Source organism: Solea solea, chromosome 4 (genome assembly GCF_958295425.1).
Source record: "Solea solea chromosome 4, fSolSol10.1, whole genome shotgun sequence".
Classification (NCBI taxonomy): Eukaryota; Metazoa; Chordata; class Actinopteri; order Pleuronectiformes; family Soleidae; genus Solea; species Solea solea.
In genome coordinates this window covers 10,190,893-10,214,750 of record NC_081137.1, presented here as the reverse complement: position 1 = coordinate 10,214,750, position 23,858 = coordinate 10,190,893, and the positions used below count along the sequence as shown (strand labels likewise).

The 23,858-nt window shown below is 38.8% G+C and overlaps 2 protein-coding genes across 3 annotated transcripts; one reads left to right on the top strand and one right to left on the bottom strand.

Moving 5' to 3' along the window:
• The first annotated feature begins 471 nt into the window (after positions 1–471).
• On the top strand, positions 472–6,329 carry rraga (Ras-related GTP binding A). 2 transcript variants are annotated; one of them, XM_058628382.1, is made up of 10 exons: positions 472–621; positions 920–1,044; positions 2,255–2,354; positions 2,461–2,527; positions 3,268–3,490; positions 4,429–4,524; positions 4,636–4,758; positions 4,856–4,947; positions 5,809–5,924; positions 5,997–6,329. In XM_058628382.1, exons 2-10 carry the CDS (start codon positions 1,018–1,020, stop codon positions 6,098–6,100), a joined length of 948 nt encoding a protein of 315 aa, XP_058484365.1. In that variant the 5' UTR covers positions 472–621; positions 920–1,017; the 3' UTR covers positions 6,101–6,329. The 2 variants fall into 2 exon arrangements, with proteins under 2 accessions (XP_058484365.1, XP_058484366.1); XM_058628383.1 differs by having other exon boundaries at positions 489–621; positions 865–1,044.
• A 4,814-nt stretch (positions 6,330–11,143) lies between these two features.
• cnga2b (cyclic nucleotide gated channel subunit alpha 2b) lies at positions 11,144–23,031 on the bottom strand. The gene is made up of 7 exons (XM_058626568.1): positions 22,866–23,031; positions 20,346–20,461; positions 18,115–18,225; positions 16,197–16,370; positions 15,394–15,501; positions 15,188–15,294; positions 11,144–14,718 (listed from the first exon to the last, which is right to left on the bottom strand). The coding sequence occupies exons 2-7, from the start codon at positions 20,444–20,446 to the stop codon at positions 13,229–13,231; spliced, it is 2,091 nt and encodes a 696-aa protein (XP_058482551.1). The 5' UTR covers positions 20,447–20,461; positions 22,866–23,031; the 3' UTR covers positions 11,144–13,228.
• Between the last annotated feature and the right edge of the window lie 827 nt (positions 23,032–23,858).

The window sequence follows — 23,858 nt, the reverse complement described above, 5'->3', positions numbered from 1 at the left end:
ATTTTTTGGCAAAAATTTTGTGATTTTATCCATAATAACATTGTGAAACATTTTAGTTGTTTTGGAAGAATATGTTGTTTGGTCTCTTTGAAAACAGAGCACAATAAAGCAGCTCTATTTATTGAATTCATCTCTTAATCGTAATGTCAAAATGTCACATTCATATGTTGTAAATACTCTGATAAAAACCCATGCTTCACTGCTTTTAATAACGAATTCAAGCAATACATTCTTTCAATCAAATACTCTGAGAAAAAGCTCTTAAAGCTATTGAAACATGTACTGCTTTCAATGTATTTCGGACCCCCAGACAATATGTATACTGTACATATATTGTTTTTTTTCTCTTTTCTTTTCTTTCCATCTCTACTGTCTCTCTGTTTTACTCTGTTGTTTACTGAGACTATTTTGTATATAATAAAATATTAAAAACAAACACACTTGTAAGACGAAACTCGGGGCTTACAGTCCTTCACCTCATCATGTGACTTTGTCGTAAACAGGAAGCAGCTGATCCTGACTTCACTGGCTGTTTCCACAAAGTAATGTGTGTGTGTCTCTGTTTTCCTAAAAAAAACTATCCAGGAGACACATTTTGACTGTTTGAATACAAGAGACTCGGTAAGTAGAGGACACTCTTTTCAATTTGAATTCAGCAAGCTAGCCGTTTAGCCTGGCTAAGCCAACTGACATGTATGTGTCTGTCGTGCTAGCGCAGTTAGCATTAGCTTAGGTGTTTACTCCGTAACGGAGAAGAGTTTGGTGAGTCTTGGTAAAATGTTTATACACATTTCCTCCGCGTGTGTTGAGCTCATTACCATCGTTACCGTTTAAGCGTAGGCATTTGTCTTCTGTGACTTACAGGGTTTTTCACTGGCAGCAGAGTGAGATCAATATTTGTTTGCACTTTGCTCCCCAGAAAAAGGAAAGAGAGAGCGCGTCATCTGACCTGCGGCTCACACCAACACACAGTGTCGTCTGCTGCTGCTGCTGCGGCTGCTGCTGCTGTTGAGGGGGATGTCAAGCTCAGCTATGAAGAAAAAGGTGACGGTTTATGAAATCATTGTTTTACCACACTATCATATTGGTTGTCTATGTGGCTTTTTGAGATTTTCCCACTCCGGGACGTTTTCCAAAGACAGTTTTCAGGGCTGCCAAACTGGCGTTTCCGTGTGGACAAAATGCCCATATGATAAAAACAAAGCAAAACATTAGTGGATTCACCTAGACTTGTTTTTGTGTGGACTGTCTCTATAACAGTAGATGGAATAGCTGCTACCTCACTGACGTCTGTACTGTGCCCTCACCAACCATTGCTTTTTTATTCTTATTTACGCTGGTCAATAAAATAAAGAGAACACTTGCATCACACATCCCAGATCTCGATTAATTAAATATTCCAGTTGAACAAGGTAGAACGATCCCAGTAGCTAACAGCAGTCAGTTACCAAGGATATTTCTACCCAGACCATCACTGACCCGCAGCCAAACCAGTCATGCTGGAGAATATTGCAGGCAGCAGAACATTCTCCACAGCATCCCCAGACTTTGTCATGTATATCACAGGTGCTCATTGTGAAACTGCTCACATCTGTGACAAGAACAGTGTGAGTACTACTGGAGTACTACTTGATTTGCTGTCTTAACCATTGGTCCGTGATTCCAAGGTCATTATGCTAACAAGAATCTTCGGTTCTAAAATAACAAGGTAATAAAGATACAAAAAGGAAAATGTATAGTTTATTAGTAAAATGTCGTGGCGTAAAAGTGAAAGTTTGACATTTGATATAAAAGCGTACATTCAGAATCAATAATATTTAAGTACTCCGCTTATGTAAGATGCTTGTAATATACTCATATAGGCCATGCACTGTAGGCCCTACATGTAAACATTTAAGCTTTCAGATGTTCTCCAATGCTCTGAAGTCCCCCGTAAATGTTTAAAATGTTTTTGTCAGCATCACTCCTTGGTCTCAGCACATTGCACATCATCATACTCCACACTTTTATTACAAAGTAGCCATCATTGGTTTGATTCTAAATACATGAATGGATGACTTAAGGCTTTATTTTGAACAAAATGTGAACATGTGACAATCGGAATTGAAAAAACATGCCCAAAATGAAATTGGAAAAAGCATACGCTTATTTAATCCTACCCCATTTACACTATTTAATAACTAATAATCATGAGATGACTTCTTATTTACATCTTGTTTAACAGTTTTTAACTTGTATACCAATGTCTTTTCAGGTACTACTGATGGGAAAGAGTGGGTCAGGAAAGACCAGTATGAGATCAATCATCTTTGCCAATTACATAGCCAGAGACACACGTCGCCTTGGAGCTACAAGTAAGAGCATTTTGAATGAAATGTGCTATGTAAGGACACATTTTGAATGTGGTGTGTGATTTTTGCATCATCTAAATAAAATGTGACACTCTTCTGTTGAATGCAGTTGATGTGGAGCACTCCCATGTGCGCTTTCTTGGCAATCTGGTTCTAAACTTGTGGGACTGTGGAGGGTAAAGTACATCTCTCTATTATAAAACCACTTTTGAAGGGAAGGGTTTTTTTTTACATATTCAGTACTGACTGCACTGTGTGCACCCTCTGCACCAGGAAACAGCTTGAGATGCAGACGACTGTGAAAATGTTACTTCCAGCCACCAGGAAAAACTGATTTTTAGCTAGTAGGGCGAGGTATCACTGCTGATTTCCTGCCCCGATCTGATTCACTTTGATTCATTTCAATTCAAGATTGATTCATTTAGATATTTTTGAGTTTCCACACCAATTTTACTTGAAAGGTGAACCAATGCTGCACATTCTTTACAGTTTGGATCTCTCAAACCTGGTGCATCATTAAAAAATAGTGTTTACATTAAAAAAACCACAAGGTAGTTGCATTAATGTACTTTTTTATTTATTATGAACACACAATGCAGTTCTACAAGACACAACTTTGAACTTAGTGATGTCCATGTCCACACGGAACAATGGATCGTGTGTGCTGTAATGTAACATTTAATTTTCTCTGTGTCTAAGGGCGATAATCCGATTCTTAAAGCTTTTCAGTAGGTGTAGATGCTATTATGTGAGCCCATTTCTAGGAGACTAAAATATTTTTTTTCCTGCATCCCTGCTGGCATCCATGTTTTAACAGCATCTGTGTTATAGTCTGATCAGTGCCTCTTTTAACCACACTTCAATAAACCCGAACTGTCCCTTTTTAAATACTGCTCTCTGCTTCTCCACTCATCAGCCAAGACACCTTCATGGAGAACTACTTCACCAGCCAGAGGGACAACATTTTCAGAAATGTCGAGGTTCTTATTTACGTATTTGATGTGGAGAGCCGTGAGCTGGAGAAAGACATGCACTACTACCAGTCATGTCTGGAGGCCATCCTGCAGAACTCTCCTGACGCTAAAGTCTTCTGCCTTGTGCACAAAATGGACCTGGTCCAGGAAGACCAGAGAGATCTGGTGAGGAAAAACATGACATACGTCTTTTATTAGTTATGTGGTCTTTGTTGCTCTACTTGTTGTGATGTTTGCTTTATAAAACATACCCCTGCCTATGTTCCCCTATGAGATTGGCACAGCACCCCCCGCGGCCCCCCTGTGCAGGATAAAGCGGTAGAATATGGATGGATGATATGTAGAGTACTGTGCATTATATATACAGTTTTGTTGTTGTTTTGTTGTTTTAGCAGTACAATAAAAACCGTCCAGTATAATTACTTCTTAATTACTTTATTGGAACACATCCAGATAATACAGGAACCATGTATGCAGCCAACCATGTTATTGACTTTACAAGAAAAAAAAAAAAAAGTAAGAATATGCTAATGAAGGTGCATTAGTAATACTTTCATCACAGTTTTAATCAAAGGAACTCCTTTGCTCCTCACTGCTCTGGTCACAGCCTTACAATGAAATGTGTAGCATCACTGGAGCCAATGTGACCAATCCCAGAGCAGTTCAGAGAGAGAGAGAGAGAGCGCTATCTTTCCACTCTTTGGTGGAATAATAATAGCTATTTCATCACCAGCAACAACTTCCTGTGTTGCAAAGAAACAGTCTCATTCATATGTATATCCTTTTCTAACCTTTGCAGCCTCTATAACACACAGTGGAATTTCCATATATGTTGGTGTCTTTAATTTCTTTTTCATAGGAGCAGAATATTTGTTATATAGTTGGAGAATTTTATCTTTGAAATTGCTAGCACAAATGTTTTAAAAGTCATCAGACGTGATAAAGTGCCATCCCTAATGTCAACAGAGTCTGAGCTTTCAGGGTGTAAGGGTTTAGTGTGGACATTGAGATTAGGCCGTATAGTGAAATGTCCATGTATGTGTGTGTTTATAAAGGAACAATTTTTATTACTGTCACTCACTAACTAACTATCACTGTTGCAGATCTTTAAGGAGCGTGAAGAAGATTTAAAGAGACTGTCCAGACCTTTGTCTTGCACGTGCTTCAGAACATCAATCTGGGATGAAACTCTGTATAAGGTTGTGAATCTATACATATAATATAATATAGTGTACTATAATGTAATATTTATTTAGAATTTTGAGCTTGTAAAGTTCATAGTTTGAGAGATTTTGACTTTGTCTTTGCAGGCCTGGTCCAGCATAGTGTACCAGCTCATCCCAAATGTCCAGCAGCTGGAGACAAACCTGAGGAACTTTGCACAGATAATTGAGGCAGATGAAGTTCTTCTGTTTGAGAGAGCCACCTTTCTGGTAAGAGCAAACCTTCTCTCAGCAGTGTCCAGGCTGAAAATCTGGATCGAGCAAACCCCCTGATCTTATTCTGACATGCTATTCTTTGTAAATGCAGGTGATCTCTCACTATCAGTGCAAAGAGCAGCGTGATGCTCACAGATTTGAGAAGATCAGTAACATTATCAAACAGTTCAAACTCAGCTGTAGGTAAGTTCAAGCTGCAAAAACAGCATCTATAGAGCTCCTGTAACTGACGTCACATGACCAAGGTAATGCCCTGTGGCAGGCAACGGTGCTGTCGATGTATATACTAGACCACACATAAATCGGGCCATAAGTCCGAGAACTGGTCTCTGTTTTCATCGTAAAAGTGAAGATGGTGAATAGATGTTGTGTCAAAACAGTTGGCGACAGGCTAATGGGAGAACATTTTACCGAATCACTGCTTTGAAACGTGCTCACAACAGCGAGGGGAACAAACACAAGCAACAGATTTCATGGTTAGCTTTTGGTACATCATGGACTCAGACTAGATTTACCAAGAGCTAATCAGAGGTTATTTACATTACACTTTCCGGTAATGCTTACTGCTAATGATGTCCTATGTTATTTCAACGTGGCATTTACCCTCCCTCCAGTGACAACAACACTGTTTTTAGCCGGTAGACCTTGGGCAAGACACTTAACCCCACGTTGATGCAAACTGTAGTGTAAAGCAGCTTCGAGTGGTCATCAAAGTTCTGTATAAAACAAACCATTCTGGCACGCCGGAAGCCTTATAAGGATGCAATAGTCTGCTAGTCTGCGCTCTAACCCACTGGAAGCATTACAAGGATCCGATATATTCACCCTGTGGTTCTACGATATATGGGTCGATCTCCCTGGATTTAAAGTGCGCAGTGAACTCCGACAGGTTGAATCCAGCACCGGTCTAGTTCATATTGACTGCATCTTTGCCTGCCATGGTAACACTGAACTGTGTCGCGTGACATCTGGAGCTCTATACTTCAACCCACATCAACTGCTGCAGTTTTGTGGTGTTTTCTAATGCTTTTGTTATTATTCTAGCAAACTCGCAGCCTCTTTCCAAAGCATGGAAGTGAGGAACTCCAACTTTGCCGCCTTCATTGACGTCTTCACCTCCAACACATATGTCATGGTCATCATGTCAGACCCATCGATTCGTAAGTACTGTGGAGAGCCTTTTCTCAGTCAAATCATCATAACAAGACTTTAACCTCATCTCTTTTCTCTAGCATCTGCAGCTACGCTCATCAACATCCGTAATGCGAGGAAACACTTTGAGAAGTTGGAGCGGGTGGATGGACCCAAACACAGTTTGCACATGAGAATGCGCTAGTCTGCACTCTATCCCACTGGATACTCTCAGCCAATCAGTCCGTAGACTGCTACACATGAGCAGCCTTGTACCGTTTCTCTCTGTATCTTTACATTCAATCACACTTATGACTGGAGAAATCATATTTTCTTCTGTTCTAATTTCTACAGTATCTTGTTGAACAGTGACGCTCTGTTGAAATATTTGTGTTAACTTGGCAGATTAAAGAAAAATTGAATAGTTGTGTTTACTTTTGCTGTCACACTTTGTCCGACACAGTTCAGATGGAGTTTGTAAGCTGTTACACTTTTGAAAGTACAACATTGAATACAACAATATCAGGTGTTTTATTTTATTCTTTGAAAGTGACGAACACTTGATGCACATTTAGAAAAATACTACATTTATGGTAAACACACGGCCGTCCAGCACTATAGAGGACCCACAAAGCTCATTTCATGTTTTTATTGTAAATATATACATTTTCAGTGTTTTTAAAGGTGTAAAAGTTGGGATGGTTTATTGATAGAAATTGAAAATAGTACATTTAAGTATGTTTTGTTGGTTTTTTCTAGACTTGGAATAAGCCTTTATATGTACTGTAGACCGGGGACTTGCTTTATCTTGCACTGACATGTTTCTGTAGCATCCTGAACAGACCATGGACTTATTGTACATTAATATAAACTCATGATTCTTTTTATACATACATTATATAAAGAGAAAATACACCAATGGTTGACTGTTTAACAGATATCAAACACGCTGGCTGGGAAAACTGCATTTGATGACAAACTGAGCTGAGAAGAAAAACCGAAACACAACATGCAGCGACATCAGAGAGACAGTGGGGAGAGTAAAAAGAAGGTTTCATGACTAGGAAACTCATGACCACTTACGTAAATGACAGGGCTCATGTGTTAATTGTGAGCCTCAGTGTGTTTATAACCATTTGTGGTTTGTCATTTTTGTGCAGACTGGCTATCCATGTTTTTGCCTGGACACATATTTCATGTTGTGTCATTATTTTTAGTGGCCAGCTGATGGCAGCATTACTCCTAGGTGTCAAAAGAATTGAGATCCATAGGAAGGAGATCGGAGTCAGCTCAGTGTCCAAACAAGGGTTTTAATCTTGTACAAGAGGAGCATTCACAAAGCAACACACACACGCCAGTTGTAAGGTGAAGACTCCCTGTCTTGTAGGAATCGCAAGGTATTTATCTGTCTCAATGGGTCAGCTATCATCCTGCCATAAAGTGCAGACCCCCGCCTCTGTGGGTTTGTTATCTCCTTTCCCTGAGTCGCTGGCCCTTTTGTCTCTATTAACAAGTCACATCAAACAGTTCCTAAAACAATACAAATGGTCACTTGTCACAAGTCGCATCAAACAGTTACATTAGCAATACAAAGGGGTCAATGGTCTCAGGTCACATAGGTTGCATTGAACATTTGTCTTCATGTATTACATGAGGTACGTAATTCCCATAACACTAGGCTCAACTTGTTGTTTGACGTCAGTCATTAAAGAGTTTATAAAGGCATTAAAAGGTCGATTGTTACAATGTAAGCTGAGCAATAGTTTTACGTACTGTCCTCTTAAGTATTCATTTTGAGTAAAATACACATTATTATGCTGTTTTTATCAATGAAAATGTAAATTTGGGTTGGTTATTACATAATGCACCAATTGTTACATTTTGCAAATGCATTATGTAATAACCACCGCAATATGTAATAACTTATTACATAATGTGGCAACATTCATTACATATTGCGTTCAAGCAGTTTATTACATAATGCAGCAGATTATTACAAAATGCAGCAGTTATTACATAATGGTATGCAAATGTATTACATTATTACATAATGCGGTGTGTTCTTAGTACACAAAGAAAACAAAGTTTTCCTTTATATATATATATATATATATATATATATATATATATATATATATATATATATAAATGATCACTGATATTAAAGTAAATATTGCCTGATATTGTTATATATATATATACTGTATATATGTATATATACAGTATATACAGTACATATATGTATATACTGTATATATATAGTATATACATATATATGTATATATACAGTATATACATATATATGTACATGATATATATTCTAGATGCAAATTGGATAACAAAGTAACGTGGAAAAAATACAAGAAGGCAAAGATGTTAAAGGAATACTTTAATTTCACCGTAGCCATTGCAACAGTGAAATCAGCACTGAAATCAGCAGAATTGATTTAAATATTTTGAGTTTAGAGCCAAATCCTCCGCAACATTCTCTTCTTCTTCATCTGATTCCAGGTGAGTCTTGAAACAACACCTAGTTCAAAAAACAGAAAATAATACAATTACTTATAATCACATTGCACAAGGAAATACAGAATATTAGCTTGTTGCACCTGGACATCTCCACTCACAGTTGGTCCTTGTCACTGCAGAGATCATTCCTCACTAGGAGGCCCCTCACTGTCGCTGCACATGTCTTTACAGGTCGACCCTTAAGCAGAGCAAATGTCAGCCTCATTCACAAAAGTGAGACATTAGCTTTGTCAAATACTTTTATAGTGATTTTATAACTATATAAAATGTTCAAATATGGAAGCCCATAGCCAAGAGCACCTGTTCTGAAATCATTGATATGTTAGGGGATATTGGTCTATTGAGATATGCTCCCCATATTCTTACACCACATTTACCTCTGTTCTCTGTTTGTAACCCATAACACACAAATAAAGATGTGATTTTATTTGTATAGCCGAACATCACAAACACAATGTGCCTGAAAGGGCTTTACAGTCTGTACAGCAAGTGACAGAAGTGGACCAACAGGAAGTGATACATGCTAACTATATTTTATTATATTATATATATATTTTTTATATTATATATATATAATATTTGAAAAAAAATACCTGTACTCAGTATCATAGAGTCATGGTTCTCAAACTGTGGTACATGTATCACAGTTTATTTATATTTATTTATAAATCAGAAAAACTGTTCAACTGTATATACAGTACAGTATACTGTCTGTCTGTCTGTCTGTCTTACTGTCTGTCTGTCTGTCAGTCTGTCACAGCTATCGCACAGCTCCTTGTAAGGAAGTCAGCAGGACGATCGTGATTATTAGTGATCGCAGATCAACTAGATTTGAACTTCATTAACTTAAAATGTCTTCTTTAGATTTGACACTTATTTCTTCAGCCTTAGCAACAGTTGGAGAATGAAGTGGAGAGAAACTCTATGGAAGGTGATCATTTTCCAGTTTTGAGTCAGTTTGGAAGATCAGTGATGAAGGAACTGGGGTGTTCAATAGACAGGCTGGATTTTTCAGATTAGGATAACTTTAGGATAAGGAACAATTACAGGCTTAGAGGACACTAATAGTGATGGAACAATACATTAGTTTCAAGATTCATTAGCTTCAATGATCTTTAGAGTTGGTACACAAACCATTCATCCAGAAAACCCCCCATGAATTGTGTTATATTTCCTCGGTGGAATAAGGATCACACAAGAGCAAACAGTGAGAAACAGACATTCAGACATTTGGCTACAAGAGATGCAGAGCATTAGCCAGAGCTGTTGAGACTTATTGGAGAACATTGTGCAGGACGTTGGGTCCAGAAAACCCAAATTAGAGAAATGTGGTCCCAGATTTATTAAATGTCAGGAAAAGAACACCTACAATAAGGAAATACGTCAAGAATGAGCTACTTCTCCAACAGTATTACAGAGAATTCAGGAAACTCTAGAATATTGTTCTCCATTATTGACCAGCTACTCAACACTGCTCCCACCACATCTAAATGTGAAGAACTCGCACTGTTCTTCAATAACATAATAACATCAACCACTATTGATGCTACTTTCTGTTTCTGTTGATCGAGACTCTAATGCAAATGCAGGTTATCTCAGAAAATCCTGTAAAAATATTGTAACTATGGAGAAATTCACCAGCATAACATTATCTGAGCTTTATAAGCATGTCACTTCAAACTGATGCTTTCAAAACACCTCGTAAAACCTTTACTAAAAAAACAAACAAAAAAAAAACTGTCTCCAGGCCAAACATCATAACAGGTCTCACTGTCATTGCTGCTGCTCTCCTCCTGTCACACATGAGCTCTGCCTGTGCTCTCTTCTTCACCTCAGTTGTGCACCGTCCAGGTAAAAAGGGTTTAAACTCATCCACTTTCTCTGCCTCTGCTCCATGCATCTCCACCAGCTGTTGTTTTTTTTCAAACTGATGTGGTATCATATACAGCTGATGTATGTTTCATGACTAGTTTACAGCTGTTAACTGCAGATCTGTCCACAGCACTCCTGCCAGGATACACACAAATAACCTCCTGCCTCTTAATTGCAGCCAGCTCTGCTGCAGACTCATTGTTCAGTCTGCTTATCGTAACTGCTCACAGGGTTGACTTGTTCCTGGAATGTCGAGGCTGAATAACTGGAAAATCCCCACTGCTTAAATTCAAAGAGCATAGAAATGTGAGCAACTAAGTCTTGCAGTGTGTTATGGTAAATCAATAATAATCAATAAATTCATATGATGGCAGCCCATTTGCAGGAAAACACAATTGTTCTTTACAATTCACACCAAAACCCACAATGGAGAAGACTTTTAATAATCATCATAGTCTTCAGATCTAACCAAACCTCTATTACGGACACTGGAAAATAATTGTGTTTGTGTACTGTATGTGCAGCACCAGCAAGTCACCTTCTCCCACCTCTCCTTGGACTCTGCTCCCTGGAGGAGCAGCTAGAGACGAGGTGTAATGTATGTCAGGAGGACTGAGTCCCTATGCTGATGCAACCAACACAAGGTGTTTACAACAACTGGCACTTTATCAAAGTTTGTTTGTCTTAAAAATGACATTTAAACTTCAGTGTCAAATGTGTTTACATGTGTGGTTCATCACTGATGTGATGTGTTCTCCATTCCATAATTAAGCATATTCAGCTGAGAAACTAAATCAAGAACTCAAAAACTGTTTGGGCTTTGCCGTGTTGTCAGTGTTTTGGTTTTTTTCATGTTTATTGACATGCAGAAATCTCTTTACAGTGATAAAAAATTGTCATCATGGCTGTTAAAAACATAATGTCGTGAGTTTTTGTACTCTTGGACTGCACTCATACATTCGTGATGGATACTTTAAATGGGGCTGGGTTTGTCACGTGATGCTGAACTGCATCCTGAGGCCATTCTTTGTAGTGGTGTGCAGCAGTGCAATCACCAGCACTGTTCTCCCAGTTCCAAGTCTTTTATCTTATTAATTTTCCACGGCGTTATCCCCCACATGATGGTCACGGGGGAGCTGGAGCAAGCCCACTTGACTTAGGGTGAAAGCCGTGGTACAGCCCAGTCCCCATGTTATATGTGGGCTGACAGTATGGGTCCCACGCAGGTTTGTTTGTGGTTTCCATGGTGGCTCCACAAGCCCATGCCCACTTAATACAAGGGTTGGAGACAGTATACTGGTCAAAGTCACTGGATCTGATTTAATTTGGGCTGTTTATTTCTTTTTGGGAGAATAATATTTTTTACACAGTTGGAGAATTGTGGCTTTGAAATGACTCAACACAAATGTGTTTTTCATAGCTCATAAATGGTCTAAAATACTGTATCTGACTCATATCAGTATCAGTAGATACTTAAGTGGTATCATCCCTTCCTTACTTAAGACCCTTTCCAGACTACCTGGGTACTAAGTGGGTAAAATAAGTGGCATGGGTCTGAAGTGGATCAATTATACAGGCCCCACATGCTCCCATGTGTGCAAACACGGGTGTGGACACCATGGACAAACCTGCTTGGGACCCATATTGTCAGCCCGGATATAACCCTTATGGGTCAAGATACAGAGACGAACAACCATTCACTGTCACACTCTGTGTGAGGAAACCAGAGTACCCGGAAATAACCCACATGAACACGGGGAAAACTCCACACAGAAAGGCCCTTGGTCGAACCAGGATTCTATATAGTCCACCTTGTGGCCCACCCATGTGTTCCTGTCAGACATGATCGTGTTGGGCAGTCATGGGCAACTCAGGAAAATATTACTGTCATACTAGTGCAAGGGATTAGGATTTACAAAACAGTAATAATGTTATAATGTAACACTGAGTTACTGCATGTGTGATTATGATTATATGTACACACAGCAGGTCAAATCATAAGGAATATGCAGAAAACAGTTAACGTTGGGAGACACTGTCATGTTTGCAGGCATTTTTGTTGCATTTTAGTTTGATTGTACTTCCAAAAGTAATAAAATATAATATAACAAGCACTGTAACTTTGTACTTGGGATACCAAGTCATAAAGTAAAGTAACATGATCACTCTTATTAAAGGAGTATTATGTAAAATTGGACAGATTCACTTCCTGAGTAACAGCGTGAACACAACATTGACAAACATCATGTCGTCATCACTTTAGCAATATTAGCAACTCTTGCTGCAAAGTCGGCCATGACAGACACTGCTCTGCCTTTCACTGCCTGATCTGTTCCCGGAAACCTGATTTGTTCTGTGCATGTGCAAAGCGTGACTACTTCCTGTTTCTATCAATGTATTAGAGCAGCACTACTGAATCTAAATATAACATTAAAATGTTAACTAATAAAATGAAAGATATCATTTTATTATGATAACAACTGTAACAACGAGCTAGTGTATGTTTTGGTATAGCAGCTAGGCACTGTTGCCTTGCAGCAGAAAGACCCAGGTTTGAATGAAGGTCTTTCTGCATGGAGTTTGCATGTTCTCCACGTGTGCACGTGGGATTTCCTGGTTTCCTAATTAACTGTAGGTGTGAATGTGAGAGTGAATGGTTGTTGGCCTAGTGATGGACTGGTGACCTGCTGGGATTGGCCTTTAGCAGCCTCGCAACCCTGTGGTAGACAATGGATGAATGCATAAATAGTATATATTTCCCATGTCAGTGACTGCTCAGTACCAGCTTGACGCTCACAGTGAAGTGTAGATGGACACTTTGAGCAGTTGTGTACCCTGTAAGGCGACGCCAGAGGACGCGACAGAGCGGTGCTCTTGGAATGAGAATGGGCATAAAACACAGTTTTTCATATAAACGTCCTCAGTGAAACAGTTAGTGTTTTGATGTGAAGTTCTTGTCCTCTCTCTGCACATCATCCTCAGGTGGAGACTCCTCTTTGAGGGCACCAGCCACTGGGTCTGTTTCATTCACAACCTCTGCTTGTGCTCCAGTGTCATGGTCTGCATCTGCACCACAATCCATTTGGTTCAGCTGCCGCTCCAGGAGAGTGATCCGCTGCTTCAGCCGTTGCTGTGTGTGTGTGTATTCACTAAGTAAACGGGCAAAGCGAGTCTGAAGTGTGTCCAGAGAGGACTCCAGCCTCTCCACCTTCTCCTCTGTGTCCTCCTTCTGCATCCCACCACTCGCTATGTTCTCATCCAAAAGACCCTCCTTCATCAGGATCTCCCGGCCCCTCTCTTCCAGAACATTCTTAGCATCTGGATACTCAGTCACTGCCTCCATCAATTCATCCTTAGAGAGGCAGAAGAGATCAGAATAACCCAAGCTGCGAATGTTGGCAGTCCTTCGATTCCCCATTTTACTACCTTTTATGTTAAGAATGCTGATTTCCCCAAAGCAGCTGCCAGCAGTCAGCAGAGCGTACTGGGTGACCCCATCATCAGCCACCACAGCCAGCTTCCCCTCCTTAATGATATACATCTCCTTACCAATGTCCCCCTTTCTGCAGATGTAGTCCCCCGGACTGAAGACCTGTGGCCGCAGTTTGAGCACAAGCTCCACCAGCAGTCCTGCCTCACAGTCTTGAAAGATGCGGACTTTCTTCAGGGTCTCCAGGTGGACATTAATAGCAATCTCAGCCCGCAGTTTATTTGGCAAGTTCTTGAGAACCTCCTGTTCATCTACTGCTTTCTTGTTTGTCCAAAGGTAGTCAAACCATTTAATGACGCGTGTCTCTAATTCTCTACTGACTTTGCGGAAGTGCATGTAGTGTTTGATGGCATCAATCCGGGCTTGAAACTCAGCACGGGTCGCATTCATGTTGGAAATCATGGAGCCGACATTTCCAACAATTGTGGCAAAGATCAGTACCCCAACAAGAAAGTCAAAGACCACAAATAGGTACTCCTCATCTCGCACAGGTGCAGGCATTTCCCCAATGGTGGTCAGAGTAAGAGTTGACCAGTACAGACAGTAGACGTAACCCTGAGTCAGTGTCTGAAACTCAGGTCTGGAGTTGTTAGGGAACACCCAAGTGTCCGAGCCAAATCCCAGAGACTTGGATATAGCATAGTAGATGCAGGCATTCCAGTGAATGATGACCAGGATATAAAGCACCAAGTTACAGATCCGGAAGATATTGGGATAGTTGGTGCGCGTTTCCGTGCGGTCAAAGAACTCAAACATGCGTGGGAAGCGCAGCAGGCGGTTGAACCTGAGCTGGGGCGTGTGGATGCCGGTGGTAATGTAGGCCAAGTCAGTGGGCAGGATGGACAGCACGTCCAGCTTGAACTGCAGTGTGCGAATGTAGCTGTCTCTGAGCTTGGCATGGTCCTTCACCAGCAAACCCTGTTCCAGGAATCCTGTAAAAAGATAACCAAGGCACAAGTTCAGCTGGTCAGTGATAACTTGTCTCAGTGTAGTGTTTGCTCTCTGAAAATCACTTCATCGCAAACCTTAAAGGGATAGTTCATGTTTTCTGAAATGTGCATGTATGAAGTACTGACATATCAGTGGTGTGTGCCAAGAACCAGCTTCAGACATATGGCAGACTTAAGCCACTTGAAATTAAATCTATGATATCTTAAGAATAAGTTTTATCTCACCAACAACCTTTCCTCACAAGAAACTAATAAAAAAACTGCTCAGTCTTCTGCACCAAAGTCCAAAGAGAAAATCAGTGTTTTAGCTTGCAGGGACACAGGAGCTGTTGGTCTAACTGCTGGCTCATAAAGGTATGTTTGTGTCACTAAAAGAAATCTTAACAAAGGATTTCTAACACTGACGTTACAAAATAAGGGGACGAGGCTGTGTCTTGAAGTTTTAGGTTACCTGTGCGAAGTCGAACGCATGAGTCCATGAGAAATATGGTGTCTGAGAGATAGTCCAACACCAGCCAACAGATGTAATTACTCACCTGTAACTCATCAAAGCATGCCCTGATGAAACAAGACAGAAAGATTACTGACATTATACACAATGCATCCAGTCATGACATCCATCACCTGTCTCAAAGACAACCACTTTGGTGTTATTACCTTGCGACAACAAGGAACCAGTTGTACAGCACAGCAGTGGCGATTACAAATAACCAGCGGTAGTACGCGTCATCGGATGGCGACACCACAAACAATTCCCACTTTTTCCTAAAAGCAGGGAGAGATGACAAATAACACACTCAAGAAAAGTTTCATATAAATATATATACTTTATATATATACACGTTTATATACATATAGATAACACTTTTTTTCTTCAATAAAAGCTTCTACAGGTTAAAGTGTTAAATATTCGTGCTGTGTTTACATCAAAACTCTGAAGAAACGTCACCTCCGAAAATCTCCAGATGCAAACGTATGGGTGCCCGCCTGATGACCCCAATGAAGTGATTACCCCTACCCCTAAGAAAACTGTGTATGATGAGGTAAGTGTTTTAAATGTTTAAGGTAAGTGTTTACTTCATGGTTTTTCAGTTCCATCACTGTGTCTGCATTGGTAGACCTATCGGTGAAACACCAAGGAAGGAGTGGTGCTCACTTGATGAACCAAATTAAGTGATTATCTCCTACCCACTCAAGAAGAAAGACAGTAGTACCAATGGGATTCCAACATCAAGTCCAATGAGCTCAAATGATATAGAGTATAAGGCTGGTTTGGTTTATTCAGTGTTACAAATATGGCAGTAAAAAATGTATTCAAATTGCTCTTGTCACAATTTTGAACTCACGATGATGGATTAGGACCTTTTTTATTAGGTTCTTGTCTAAAAAGCTTGGAAAACACTACTACAAAGAATATATTGTTCATCAATAGTGCATGGTAATGACTCAGATGAGCCTACCTGAAGATCCCTTTAGCATTGTTCCCATTAGCATCTGGTTGTGTGTTGCTGTTGCGGCTGGGAGCTGTTCTTAGCTCAGGACCTCGAAAACGCTCCAGGAAAGAGTCTGGCCGCTCCTCCTCCACCAGACTCCTGTGTGCCCATTCTCTGAGTCTGACCACCAGGTTCACCAGTCTGACACACACACACACACACACACACACAGAAACAGAGACAAAATGCATAATAATTCGGAACCATATTAAATATGGAGAATGGAAAGTGACACAATTAAATAAATAAATACACCATTAAATGATTACTTAAATGTGTCATTAATTAGTTAAAATTGGAATTAATACGTAAATGTGTTATGAAATGTGTCATTAATGCGGTAGATGATGACTGACTGACTGACCAATTAATTTTATGTAAAAAACATTCATAATTATTTCACTATTTAATTCATTATTTCATGGTCCTGTGTTGCAGTGCATCACTCATTTATTTTATCTGTCAAACTCCCCCATCAAAGTCAGTGGGCGGATATCTAACACCTGATTGGTTACCCTGCACATCAAGTCAAGGCAAATTGATTCCAGATAATGGATTGATGCAGAGCTAGTGAACACATTCCTATACACATGGTGGCGCTATTTACCTCTACGTTGGTTTGGATACTCGATCAAAAAAACTTTACTTACAACCACTAAAAATCAATAGCCCTTTCTCAATACCCAAGTACTTGCATACTTGAGAAGTACAACTGGAGTACATACTGGCCAAGTATGGGAGTACACAAGTACGATCACTTCAATTAAAACAGCAGCACACTTCCTTGTTCTACCGTCAGGGCCGTTTGAAGGAATTTGGGGGCCCCAAGCGAAATGGACAGCTCGGGGCCCCAAGCAATTGCTTGGTTTGCTTGCCTTCTCGCGACGGGACTGTGACTGGTATGTATATATATGTATATATACATACATCACACCAAGTATCTAATGACAGAGACGTCTGAGCCAGTGGATCATTTCATCAGGACAGGCCGAGGTAACACTGCTCTGTGCCGGGCACTGTGCGCACTGAGTGTCCGCAGAGGCGGAGCTGATCACCTCCAACAACGTCACTGCCAAACTATAAATACACTATGTCATATCTTCAAACACAAACCATATTTTTGAATTCTAAATGACTAATTTCTCACCTAAAATTATCTTAAAACTGCTTTCCAGGCCAGAGAAAAAGGGATGCTACTTCAGACCAAAGCAATGGATCAGACTAAATCAGCGTTAGCCCCGCCCACTGACTTTGATGGGTCAGTTTGGCAGATAAAATAAATGAATAAGGATTCACTGCAACACAGGACCATGGAATAATGAATTAAATAGTGAAATAATTATATATGTTGTTTTTTTTTTTACGTAAAATGGATTGGTATTTGAATTAATTAATGACACATTTAATAACACATTTATGTATTTAATTCCAATTTTAAATAATTAATGACACATTTAAGTAATTATTTAATGGTGTATTTATTTATGTATTTATTTAACTGTGGCACTTTTGGTACTCCACATTTAAAGGAATAGTTTGTTGCCCACAAAATACATAGCTATTGTGTCAGTACCTCATACAACCACAATTAAAAAGTTTAACTATCATTTCAACATTAGCAAAAGCATTGTATAATATCAGAGAGAGGGCTGGCAGTATCACCATCTTGGGTGAAAAAACGGATACATTTCTCAATGTGTAAAATTTAAGATACATTGGCTTTGATATAAAATATCTATATGAAAAAAAATGTTGAACTGAGACTTAAAACGTTTCTAATAACAAATGAATAAAACAAACTCCCTTTTCAACTGAAGCAAACAAAAAGGTATAACTTTCTGAAGCCCTTTGTAAACAAAAGTCTTAAACCTTTCTGCAGTTTTACCTTGAGACAGCACCACTCCTTTGAAAAGAATTTCGGGAATTATTTCCACGAGGGTCAAGAGCAGCGACTCTTTGTAGCTCTGAGGATGTGTCATCACACACAGATGGCACCCTGGGATAACATGTCAGAAGAACACACACACTTGTGAATTTGCTTCTCATAAACCAGTTGCTCTCACAATGGGGGTCCAGGGCCCCTTGGGGGGTGTGACCCATAATAAATAAATATTACCTTTATTAAACCTTATTTAAATTATAAAGCAATTGACAAAAAATAAATTATAATAAAAACAAATCTTAAAATCATCAATAAAAAGCATGTCAAACATGTATCTGCTCCCCTCAGCTCTTCCATCAGGTCATTCCACAATTGTGGGGCCAAAATCGTTGCCCTTAAAGCCAGACCATGGAACAGTCTGTAATGACCTACAGGAGGATTTTAGGTTGCTTTGTGTGTTGTAGGAGGTTAAAAGTGTGGCTGCTGCAGCTATTGTATTCCATTTACATCAAAACCTGGGGTTGATGTCACCCCTGAGTTCACCATATTCAAGTTTAGTAGCTAGCCATGGTAAGCCATGAGAGGGACAGCTCTAGAAAGACCCTTTCTATTTAGATGAAAATGAATGCAAAGCTTTGAACCCATATATTATATTATTTCTTTTGATATGTATGTATAAATGTGTCTCTTATAAATGTTACTGTTAAAATGTGAAATAAAAATAAAATAAAAGTAGCCTCAGTATAGACATAAATATAAAAGCTCATTCTAATGAAAAACAACAATTCATACAATCATGTGATTGTGCAAAAAAAAGTTCCAGTTTGTAACGTCTGTCTCTAAGTAATGACCACCTGGCCTGTTCAGTTATGACTGCAACTTTATGAGTAGTGCAGGAATAAACCACAGACATAAAAAAGGCTTATTCAGCACTGCGTGAACTAATTTGTCAATTGTTTGGACATAAAATAGAAGAGGATCTGGGACTGGAGACACGAGAGGAGCTGTGAGAGAGATGAAGAATCCAGGAGGGATTAAGGAACAAGGATAAAGGAGAACTTGTTCTGCGATGGGCCACCAGGAGGAAGTGATGATTACAATGAACGGACTTTGAACTGCGGTATATTAAGCATGTGATCGCTACTTGAAAACTGGAATTTGTAAACCTCTCCCACACCAACGTCCTTAGAGAGAATGAGCATGCATCCTCTGCTGCCTCCATCAGTGAATTCAGTAAAAATGTGTTATTGTGTCACATCAGTGTTTGGATTTTCCTCTGTGACACAAACCACACAAGGCAGCAGAAGACCAGCAGCTACTGTTTTGACACAAGTTCCAAACGCTGATCTTCTCTACTGTGTTCAGTGAGGAGAGGCTGTTTTTCAGTGAGATGAAGTGGCGCACGTGTTCTTAAAATATCATATAGTTAAGCTGCGGTGAATTTTATTAGCCTTTTGTTCAGTGGCTAAAAGTTGTTTTTCCATGTGTCACAGCTGGCCGCCATATTTTCACTGAGTGTGAGCCTAAATGTCTTATGTTGGGTCTTGGTGGAGATGGCCAGCAGGGGGCACACAGAGTTCAGGCAGATGAAGGCCTTGATGCCCTGTTCAGATATGCTGCCCAGATCATTGTTTTTCTAAAATATGTCGTTTCACTGGTTAACACTTGGGGAGGCAACCCACAGGTTGGACTTGGTTAGTGACCTGGAAATAGTTAGAAGGCTAAAAGTGGTGTCATTTTATAAAAGTAGACATGCTTGTCCCAAAGGCTTAAAAGACATGAAACTGGCTTGAGCCCTCATCCTCTACTGCACCAGTTGAAAGAGAGTCATGTGATCATAGATCTTATTTTTAAGGACACAGACATTGCACTGACAGGGAAAATATCTGATCCGTCTGCTTAGATTGTAGATGTAAATGCACATATCTGATTCGTATCTGATTTATTTCCACATACAAATGAGGCCTGAATCTGATGTGACAATATCTAAATCGCTGCTTTTCCCCTGCTTACACTGTCAAGAGTCAAATGTGCTTTGTGTCACAAAGGTGGAAAAGATCAGAATTGGGTCACTTGCACCACCATGCAGTGTAAATGCAGCCTATGTATCAACATCTCATGCGTTCATACTTGAACAGCAACAGTTTGAATAATTGTAAAAGGAAAATCCCTTTTTTACAGCATGTAGGTGTAATAATGTCAGTGTCATTGTAACATGCATGTGTGTCTCTCACCTGCTGAGAACGCTCTCTGCTCTCTCGGTGTCCTCCTCCAGCGTGGTCTTCACTGAGAGATTGTGGGGAGAGCGATCCCTCTCCGCTGTCTGGCCCGTCATCTTCAGATCTAATGACTTTGTGTTTTTTTACGAGACAAGAATGAATGTAAGGTAAACAGAAGGAAACCAATCATAGAAGAAAAATGCTTCAGAGGAAAATAAAACAAAGAAAAAATAGATAAACCAAAGTCACATAGTGGTGACATGAAGGAATGGTAAAATCATAGAAATAAAAAAATTGAGTTATTGAGTTAATATTTAATGAAGGTAAAACTGAATGTATTGTATTTCATGTTCATGTGCAAATTGTGATATTACATGGAGTTGAAAGTGAAAGAGTATGAGACAAAATAACTGGGAGTGATTATACAAAGATCACAGACTGTTGGAAGCGATATATAGAAAATTAATTCATCTAAATCTAATGTTCTTTCTAAAATAATACCATTATAATATGTGTCATACTCTGGTGAGGTTTGGGGACATGTTAACTTCAGACTGAAGATGTATTATTCCTGAACTTCTAAATGTTTAGCAATTGTGTATTTAAAAAAAGAAAAAAATGTAAGATTTAGGAGCCTCATTTAAATGTTCATATTTGTGTTTCTTTAAATATTCATCTTCTGTTTATGGGGATACAGGTTTAAAACACTTATGTACATGTATTAGAAATACATGTACATAAGTGTTTTGTACATTATTTTAGCAATGTAAATATTCTTCAATCAATTAAAATTAAAATTAAAATTAGAATGTTCAATTCATTAGAATAATACTAGGAAATACTGTTTGAATACAAAATTAAAATAACTTTTTTTTAAAGTGTCAAGTATTTAATGTGACCTCAATCTTGCACATGAATAATAGCAGGACTTTGGATCTAAATATCATAGCATTTGTTCTACTGATTCATGTTGTTGATACTGTAGAACAGACCAGCGTTCAACCACATCATTCTAATAAAACAGACACTATCAGAAAAGCCAGCAATAAAGCGAGAGATGACCTAAGACTGTCACACAGCTCTGTCATTGTAACGCATGTGTAATAACACAACTTAAGTACCTATAAATATTTGCTTTCTTATCTTCCACCCCACGTTAAAATTAAGAAGAAAAACTAATAGAATTACAGAAGAGTTAACATTAAATAAAGAATAAGAAAAAGGAAAAGGAAAGATGAAAAAAATATGATGTTTTTCAGGGATATCAGTTGCATATTGACACAAACTTTCATACTCATACTGTTAACACAACACAACACAACGGCCCTGTTTGTGGTTGTCAGTCAGTATTAGATGCAGTAGCAGGAGAGAGGGATGTGTTTACAGTTCACAGCCTCAGTGTTTAAGGTGTATGTGACAGATTATTATCAGGGGACTGAGGGACGACTGGGACAGTCTGCCACAGTCCCTTAACTTAACTGGTCCGACACACAGCAGATGGTTGCTGTGGCAACAGAAGCAAACTACAACAGGAACTCCGCACAGTCACATGCTGCAGTGACCTTTGAATTTTTATGTCCGTCTGTGTCTTTGTATGTGTGTGTACATGTTTACATATGTTCATATCTCTGCGAGTCTATCTTCATACAGTATATCAGAAGGATATATATGTTAATAATACATCATTTTATATTTGAGCACCATCTACATATGTGTGTCTATATCACATGTCCATATAGACAGTGCTCATGCTTCAACCCTTCACAGTGCAGACAGGCGCTTAGACGACTGTTATCATTGTGTGACTAATTGGTGGATCATTAACGACAACAAACACGCACACACACAAACACACACACACACACACACACACAAACACACAGGCAGGCTCTGTGGCTCAGTGAGCCATTCAGCTGCTCTCCCTCAAGATTCACATCACTCAGGAAACCAGAATGTATATTATGTCCTACAGTGGCGCTGAAAAAAAATGATTATGTATTCATTCTTATGTATTATGTATTCATTTGTCAGACATAGTCTTATTTCTGTGAGTTAGGAGTGAAAATGCTGTTCATCTTTTACTTTCTGTGACCTATTTTAACACATTTTGTATTCATGTTTTCTCAGGAAATTAAATAGAAAATTTATAATCTGGCTATAACTACATGAATAATTCAATGAGTTGATGTAGACCAGCAGGAAAGCAAATGATAAAGTTATGTTGATAATAAATACTTTTAAATTCACAATTCACTTGTGATTACAGTCATTTGTTTTTGTTGTTTTTCAGTGAAATTTTAGTAACATTTCAAAAGACTTTTATTTATAATTGTAAATCAATAATTATCAGATTTAGGCAGTTTGTTTGTTGACATGCTGTAAACAATCTAATTATTCATAATTTTACATACCAACACCTGCAAAAGAATATATAAAATGATTAACACCATACTTAAAATGGACAATGAATGCAAAATAATAAGCAAAATAAGTAAAGAAAAAGAATATAATCAGATAATACACTTTTATTCTTACCTTAAGGTCCGTTAAATAAGAAATTGAAACAAAGTTCTCATGGTGATTTCACACAGATGCCTGCAGAGCAGCCAGTCCATTGTCAGTGCTCTCAGTCCATGTTCTGAGTAAAACTGCAGCTCTTGCAACATCATCTGTGATTCTCCTCCTGACGTGACTCTCTTGTCTTCTCCCCAACTGCGTCAACACCATCCTCAGATGGTGAGGACACTGCATCATGGAGAAGTCTCTGCTTCAGACTGAAGAGTCTTCTGGGACGACCTCCTCCTCCTCCTCCTCCTCCTCCTCCTCCTCCTCCTCTGCTCTGTACCAGTGAAAAACAGTAGACAGTATCCTAACGATGTGTAATTACCAGTGCTGGACAAAGCCTTTATGGGGATCAAGGCTGAATTTGATTTGGGGGCCTACCACCTCAAAGTACATATATATATGTATATATACACTGTATATATATATACAGTGGTGTGAGAAAGTGTTTGCCTCCTTCCTGATTTCTTATGTTTTATCATGTTTTATCATGTTTGTCACACTTAACACTTTGTGTTTACTATGCGGTTTTTAAATGAAGGTTTTTATTATTAAGGGAGTGAAAAAAATCCAAACCTTCTAAAAAATAAGAAATCAGGAAACACTTTTCACACCACGGTGTACATATACTGTATATATATATATATATATATATATACATAAAAGTTTTAAGTACTTATATGTATTTAAGTATATATATAAGTGAAGCACTAAGTGTGGTGATACTGAAACTGAATTAACAAGAAAACCAGTTTAATGACTTTGGTTTTTTGAAGTTCAATGACAAAATCTTAAACTCCAAAATAAAAACCAATTAACTTACGCTCAACACTATTAAAATATCTAAATATATCTTGATTTCTTTAATATTTTTAAAAGTTTTTGTTTTTTCTCGACACACTAATATGTGGCTTATTTTAAGAGAGACCGCCTCCTTTGATAAGTCTGCATCACTTTGAAATCTGA

What these genes read in the sequence shown, in the direction of transcription:
- rraga (XM_058628382.1), top strand. Translation starts at nt 1,018, where the DNA reads ATGTCAAGCTCAGCTATGAAGAAAAAG. An exon ending in TTGAGAGAGCCACCTTTCTG is followed by an intron (nt 4,759 to 4,855) that starts GTAAGAGCAAAC and finishes TTGTAAATGCAG; the next exon opens with GTGATCTCTCACTATCAGTG. An exon ending in CATGTCAGACCCATCGATTC is followed by an intron (nt 5,925 to 5,996) that starts GTAAGTACTGTG and finishes TCTTTTCTCTAG; the next exon opens with CATCTGCAGCTACGCTCATC.
- cnga2b (XM_058626568.1), bottom strand. Translation starts at nt 20,446, where the DNA reads ATGACGGGCCAGACAGCGGAGAGGGATCGCTCTCCCCACAATCTCTCA. An exon ending in AGGAGTGGTGCTGTCTCAAG is followed by an intron (nt 16,371 to 18,114) that starts GTAAAACTGCAG and finishes TGTGTGTGTCAG; the next exon opens with ACTGGTGAACCTGGTGGTCA. An exon ending in ATGCGTTCGACTTCGCACAG is followed by an intron (nt 14,719 to 15,187) that starts GTAACCTAAAAC and finishes ATCTTTTTACAG; the next exon opens with GATTCCTGGAACAGGGTTTG.